This window comes from Octodon degus, unplaced genomic scaffold (assembly GCF_000260255.1).
Source record: "Octodon degus isolate 3935 unplaced genomic scaffold, OctDeg1.0 scaffold00041, whole genome shotgun sequence".
Classification (NCBI taxonomy): Eukaryota; Metazoa; Chordata; class Mammalia; order Rodentia; family Octodontidae; genus Octodon; species Octodon degus.
In genome coordinates, this window is record NW_004524617.1 from 17,316,678 (window position 1) to 17,324,114 (window position 7,437).

Here is a 7,437-nt window from a genome sequence, read left to right on the forward strand (position 1 = left end):
TTTTTTTTGCCTAAATTTTCCAACTTGTTGCCCAAGAGCAGGTCCTTATCCTGTAATACTAATGGAAATTTCATCCACTATTTCTGCATTCTTTGGCAGTATTCTTGACTTTCCTTCTCTTAAGATTTTCTTTAAATCTATGTTATCATTTAAAGCCTGCTCTTTATACATCTAAAAACTATAGACTCTGTATTTTTAATCTTTACATTCTTATTGGTAGCACTGTTTGAACATGGTGACATAATTACTAAAAGGAGATATAAATACAACAAATGTAAAGAAACAAGACATAGTTCCCCATTCCCAACTGTATAACTCCTAGTATAGTCAAGTCAGCTTGTTGACCAGGCATCTCATCTCCCGACTATGTAGTGGAATGTAGAAATAAATCAGAATTCTCTGTTCAGAAATTTGGTTCATATTTACTAGAAAGTATATGTTAAACAAACTAAAAGGTATCTTTGTTTTTGCCTTTTCTCAGTTGCCAATTCTCCACAATCAATAGAATCATTATATAATGCAAACATGTACTAATGAAAATTTTTAAATGTTCCTGATCAAAGAGAAAGGATGAAAAGGCAGTTAAGTTTTTTACCTCTTCAGGAATGTGACTGCCAAATAAACAGAAAAAAAAAGGAAATTCAGTGTTCTACATTTTTTTTCCTGTGTTAAGTTCCAAAAGAATGCAACCACATCATTAGGTATTGAAGTGACATAACTTTAGTTTTTAAACTCAGAACTACAGAGGGATTAAAACTCAGCATAGGAAGGGATTTAGAACAACTCCATGGCTTAAACTTAGACAGAATATAGAAAGATATCTCTGACATTATGCTTTTAAGTAGGTTTGGGTCAGCAGTCTTATACATGAGCAGATCCCCAAACCCACAGGTCTACAGTAACCATATGTAGCAAAGTCAGTCATCAACCTTCCCTTCTTCCCACTGGCAATGTGAAATGTGGATTAAGAGAGAACATCAGCTTGTGTGATGGCAGTGTTTTAGGTGAAGCAAGGGTAAGGAACTAATCAAAGATCATCTCTTTTAAGAAATGACAGTGAAGGTAAGATATCTAAGCTGAGCTTTTCAAGAGGGCAGAAATTAGGTCTTCACATATGACAATATGCGGCTTTGTATTAATTGATCCATGAATATGTTTAATTATCTGCACGTTTCTTATTAGTCATAATCACTTCAGTAGTTACTATCTATTAAATGTGTGCTCTGTGCCTGGCACTAATTAGGTATTATACAAGCAATTTCATTTATTTTTCGCAACACTTTGAGGAGATAGTTATTATTTCCATTTTAGAAAAGACAGCTATAGCCACAGTAAGGTAAATCTGTCCACAAGTATTACTAAACTAAGAGTGAAGAAAGGACATCACATTACATAGCTCATTTTTTCCCCTGTGTAGCCCTAACCTCCCTTAGAATTAAGTGGAAGAATTTAAAACCAATCTAGTTAGTGTCAAGTTATCTCACCTGGAAAAAAAAATCTACATTCTTCTCAGGATGTCTAATGTCCTCTAAGAATCTTATAGGATGCTTTTTGTCTATGCACTTCTTTTTAACATGAGAAAATAAACATTTGCTTTGGTTTAGATCTAAAATGGCCCTCCAAAGCCTCATGCGCTTGGAGATGAGGACTATGGGGGTTGCAACAGCTGGCGTGCTTAAGGAAGTAGGCTCTGCTTAGAGTTGGGTCACTGGGACAGACCCAGAAGGATGTAGCTTCCTTTCTGGTTTCTCTCTTTATTCTGTTTTTTGGCAGTGATAGAATGAGCAGCTTGCTTCTGCCTGGTTGTTTCCACTACACTTCTTTTTTCCTGCAGCCAGGCAACCACGCAGGGACTAAAACTTTAGAAACTGTAAACCAAAATAAACCTCTGTTCCTTTAACCTGTGGCTACTGTGGCTCAGCATGAAGAAAGTGACTGAGATGGCACAGTAAAAGATAAGCAAATAATTTAAACTTTTTTCTAAAATAATATTTAGCATTTGTGGTACAAATCCAAACTTTAGCAAAGTTGGACTTCATACTTGACTGTATAGAATTGTGTAACCAAAACGTTGCTATGAAAACTTTCTTGGTGAGCTCTAACTTATGTATATCAAGTGGCTAAATGTAGTATCAACCAGTTAAATTATGAGCCTCTGTCACTTGGCACTAATAATAACAAATTCAAGGAAAGAGGAAAATATTACATTCAATTAGTTCAGAATTAGGAGAAGTTTCCCCCATGGCTTGAATTTAATGGATTAAAATAAGAGAAGAATAAAATAATAAAGGAACAAAAAGGAGAAAAAGGAAGTGTCCTTTTCTGCACTTTCATACCCTCACCAGAGCACAAAGAAGGTCAACTGCCTCCAAGATCAGTTCTTGATGCCCAATGCGGCTGACTCCAAGATCTTCTAGCTCCTGATGTGTAATCCGTAGCAGCTGGTCCCCGCTGATCTTCTCCCTCTCAAAGTTCTTAATATACTGCTGCAGACAGTCATCAAGACCTACAAGATAAAAGTATTGAAGACCACAATGAAAAAAGCAGTTGTGACAAATAAGCAAGGCAGGAGGTGCTAGCTTGAATCATTCTTGACTTTGGACTACTCCAACTAACCACCTTTACTCAATGTACATGTGGGGCTGCAGTGAAAAAGAAAAAAAAAAACTTCAACATATTCCTAGTAATAAAAATCCGTTTCAGTTTTCTTCAGACATCATTGAAAGTCTTTATCTTTCATCCCAGTAGCTTGCCTTACAAAACATGTTATCAGAATGATAAATCATAAAGCAAGCCAACAGATTCCCCTAATTTTAAAGTAATTTGTAACAAACTCTCTTCTTTAACCCCATTTCAGAGACAGATTTTTCTTATTACATAAGGTTCACTGTCTTTCTGTGCTCTACAATTCCATCTTTTGTCACCTTAATGCTGTTGCCAGAATTCAAAAAATCACTGCACTCCATTTGTTTCAAATATTTCCAATCATTGACTCCTTCTTTGTTTAAACCTATGCCAGCCTAAAAAACAAAGTATACAAAAATCCTTTGACTTCCTTGATTCTGTGTTCTCCATCCTCTTCTGGCCCCCTTAGTCCTTATTTGCTCACCTATGACACACTCCTTAATTTATTATTGCTTGGGTTCTACTCAAGTCCAAAAAAATCCATAAGTAAGCAATACCAATGCATTTTATATTCTTGAAACCATCTTTTTAAAGACTATCCAAGGCAATTCATAAATGACTGGTTAAATATAGCCAGTATTAGCTACTACATTAGCCTCAACCACCTATGAAATGGCCCAGCATACGTAAGGAACTGGATTAATATGATTTACTCTCTAGAACTGTATTAAAGAATACCAAGAAAAGGAAGCAACTGGCATATGCGAACTGGTCTTGATTATATCAAGGTAAGAGAAAAAAGGCCACATTGTGTTATATTCTAATTAAAATTAGAAGGAAGTAGAAATTATAAGCAAGTCAAGAAAAAGAATCGAGTTAGAATATATGTGTCAAGGAAACAAAGAACCATAACAAAGATATTACAGAAGTACTGAGAAAGGAAAAGACTAAGACTTAAAACCTGGTAGATTCTTTAGCAGGCCACACATGCCCTTACTAAACACGCAAACTTCTGTAAAGTAACTGGAGTCATCTGTGGCATCTCTATATTGTTCATTAGTATGTGAAAATCAATAAGAACTCAAATTATCTCTGGAGTTAGCAATATGAAGGGCACTTGTGATGTTTACAAGAATTTCACAGTGGTGGCAATAAAACAGCACTGAATGAGGTGAGGAGTCCTCAAAGCAGGCAGGCTATACAAGAGACAAGGTCTGGAACATGAGACTTGAAGAATATAGGATATAGAGTTGTTTTTTCTTTAATATGTTTAACATATTTTAAAAAATATTTAAGTGTACAACAACAACAAAAAAATCCCCACATGTATCTCTACTGAAAGATGAAAGATGATGGGTGCGAATACAGGAAGATTATGTAAAATGATGAGGGCTTCTCATCTAGAGTTTATGGACCCGTATGAATGTGTAAGGGTTCCATGAGCTATCTGCAAAGCAAAAACAAAGAGAAAGAAAGGAAAAAAAAATGGATAAACATGTACACTGGTAACATTACAAAAATGTGCTAAGTAGCTGAATAGGATCAGAACTGACTATAACATCATAGAACAAAGCACGACTTTTACTTTAAAGAGAAAACTGAAGTGATGAATAAGGAAAGAGATGAGGGAACTATGCAACAGGTCATCAGCCTGAGATACAAAATTAAATATGCCACAAACCTCAAGAAATACACTACCCGGAGGCAAAGACAGGAGTTATCCAAGAGTCATTATAATTTGATGTATTAAAGGAAATAGTGATTACAGTAAAAACAGAAAAAGATGGAGTCATTTAGGATGAGTACATATGGTGCAAAAGATAGTGGGCTCTAACAATTCAGGGATGGCCAGAAAAAGAGACATCCAAACAAGAGAACAGAAATAGATCAGAGAGGACTATGGTAACAAAGTAGTTATGACAGACAAATGTTAAGTGCAACACAGCATCCCAATAAGGGAAAGACTACGATCACTCTAAAATTTAGCAATTAGTCGATTATCAGTGATTTTATCCAGAACAGTATTAGAATACTGGAAATAGAAGCCAGATAGTATACAGAGTTGTGCAGCAATTGTGAAATTAGAAAGTGAAGGCCCTCATGTAGAACATTCGTTCAGAAAGTTATATTATGGCATTGGTGAGGAAGGGGAATAAATAGGGAGGTATGAAGTAGGATTGAAGGGACTATTATAAAAGTTGTAAAAATGAAGAAAGAAAAATAAGAAATTAGGTAACTCTTTAAATGTACACAGTAGGTGACTGGCAAAGGAAGGATTAAAACCAAGTCCCAGAGGATCCAAAGTCTAACATGTTTTGACACTATGAGACCATCTTAAGCCCTAAAAGTAGACTGGGCGTGGTGCCGTGCCCCTATAATCCCAGCTCTTGGGAGGCTGTAAACAGGCAAATCACTACGACTCTGATCTACTAGTGAGACCTTTAACACCCTGTAGACCCTTCCTTCCTTGAAAAACAAACAAACAAAAAAAGACTTAAAAGAAAAGATAATCCAACAATAAAGTGGATGTATACTCTGCAAAAGAAACAAGATAAATGAACACAGAGATACATAGTTATGAAAGTGAAGAAGGTATAACATAGGATAGTGGCTATTTAAATCATATTCTTCCTGTGTGAAAAATTTTTCAGACTACCAAGGACAAAATTCTATGGTACTATACTCTGGGGAATTAAATACTGTGCAGAGCACAACACTGGCATTCAATCTGAAGCTGCACTCAAAAGAATGGAAGGCAAAACATTGCACATAGCGTTTAGATAACACTGAAAATAATATAATACATGGTGACTGGTCTAAAAACTCCTCTTCTTCAAGTTCTCCAATATCATCCTTCATAATTTCTCTCCTAAAGCAAGAAGTTGGTCTATAACAAGTAGATATGATTTGTTTTCACAAGGATTCTCAAGAAAACCAAATAAAGTAGAAAAATGAAGGGCAATTTTCTTCCTGGCCTGTTCTCAGTTACTCTGTCCTAGTTTATTTTAGAAAAGGCTAATCTTATAATAGATGTGCTATTCCCAATGGAAGAGTTGAGAAAAGAGTAGTACCTTTCACTTATTTCTTCTATTCTTTGTGTCCCAAAGAACTACAACAAGCACAGTACAAATATTTTCTCATTTAATCATTAAAACTACTTTATGAATTGCATACAAATATCTTGGTTGTACATGGAAAATAATAAAATTGCACTCTAGGGATCATGTCTATAATTCCACACCTTGTAAATGGCTATGGCAAGGTCTAAAACCATGTTTATCTGATTCCAGATCTCTTTCCTAAAGGCTACATTAAACCAGAAATGAGAGGTAAAAAGATTATTTCTAATTCACTGAACCATTCTAAAAGTCATTATGCCAAAAATAACATTTTTCATTTAAAAACTTTAAAGATATTATTTAAATATACCTAAATTATGCCTTGTAATATAACACATTAATTATGTCATTCACATACAAAATTCATCAGAGCAATGCAAGTTGGAAGTAGATACTAGTAATATGATTAAGGGAAAACATGGGTAGTCATATAATGATAGACAAAAATAACAATACTACAAAATCCATTCCAAAGAATATTAGATGTGATAATATAGAAAAGAAACTGGTATATAGACTGTAAACTGTCTAGCAATAAATGTGAAGAAAGAAACTGGATCTATGATATAGTTTAAAATATCTGTTGAATAAATGGTAGTTTATTTGAGAATATAGCCAAAGGATTTCTCATGGGAAGAAATCCTTGTGTGAAGGAATGAACACTACCTTTAATAAGCCATTTTGCTAAACATAACTACAAGTCATAATGGAATTGTTTCTAATTGTGAAGATGAAAAATATTTTTAAAATACATTTTTTCATATATCAACTAATAACTGGTTGTCATATAGAAAATAGTTAATATTTACTGCTTTTAAAGATGTTACAGGGCCAGGCAGATGGCTCTGCGCCGGGGAGATGGCTTAGTGGAATAAGCACTTGCCTGGCAAGTGCAGGGACCTGAGTTCAATACCTGGTTCTGCCAAAAAAAAAAAAAAGTTACAATCTATAGCAGAATTTCTACATCCATAGAGAAAATAACTAGTAAGGGTTCTCTCTTATAATAACAAAACAAATAAAAGATGCCCTCTATTTGTATCATCTTTTGAAATTTAAAATCTCATCAACAAGTACCAAAATGTTTTGGACATAAATACTATACGTTCACTTAATACAATGACAATTTCAAATGAAAGTTTCTCGTGGTCATACTGATAATGAAAGCCACATTTACAGATTTGCTTTTTAAAAAGTAAAAGTTATATGAAGCAAGAGAAAAAATAGATAAATTAGATTTTATCATAACAAAAATCTTAAGGATCAAAGGAAACCACAGAGTGAAAAGGCAGTCCATACATGGGAGAAAACGTGGAAATCTTATATGTGATGAGAGGTCAATATCCACAATATATTAAAAATCTTATTACTTAACATGGATGACAAAAATTGGATTAGAATGGACAAAGAACTTATATAGACATTCTCCAAACTATGTATGCAGGCAGCCAATAAATACATGAAACTGCACAATATCATTAATCATTAAGAAAATGCAAATTAGAAGTACAATAATATGTTACCTCCTGCACATTAGATTGGCTGCTATCAATATAAGAACAAAGTTGAGTAGTAATGTTTGTTAAAATGTAAAATGACGCAGCTAAATGGTTTGGCAGGTCCTCTAGAACAAGGTATCACACATGGGAAGGAAGGAAGGAAGCAAGGAAGGAAGGAAGGAAGGGAGGGAGGGAGG

The 7,437-nt window shown here is 34.5% G+C and overlaps 1 protein-coding gene across 4 annotated transcripts in view; it reads right to left on the reverse strand.

The window, feature by feature from the left end:
- The window catches only part of Cnksr2 (connector enhancer of kinase suppressor of Ras 2), a 314,719-nt gene that overhangs the window by 259,241 nt on the left and 48,041 nt on the right, over positions 1 to 7,437 (reverse strand). For all 4 annotated transcript variants that reach the window (XM_023715390.1, XM_023715389.1, XM_004631400.2 and 1 more), the window contains exon 2: positions 2,343 to 2,506. In XM_023715390.1, the coding sequence (XP_023571158.1) occupies positions 2,343 to 2,506 (164 nt within the window). The remainder of the gene's footprint in view (positions 1 to 2,342; positions 2,507 to 7,437) is intronic.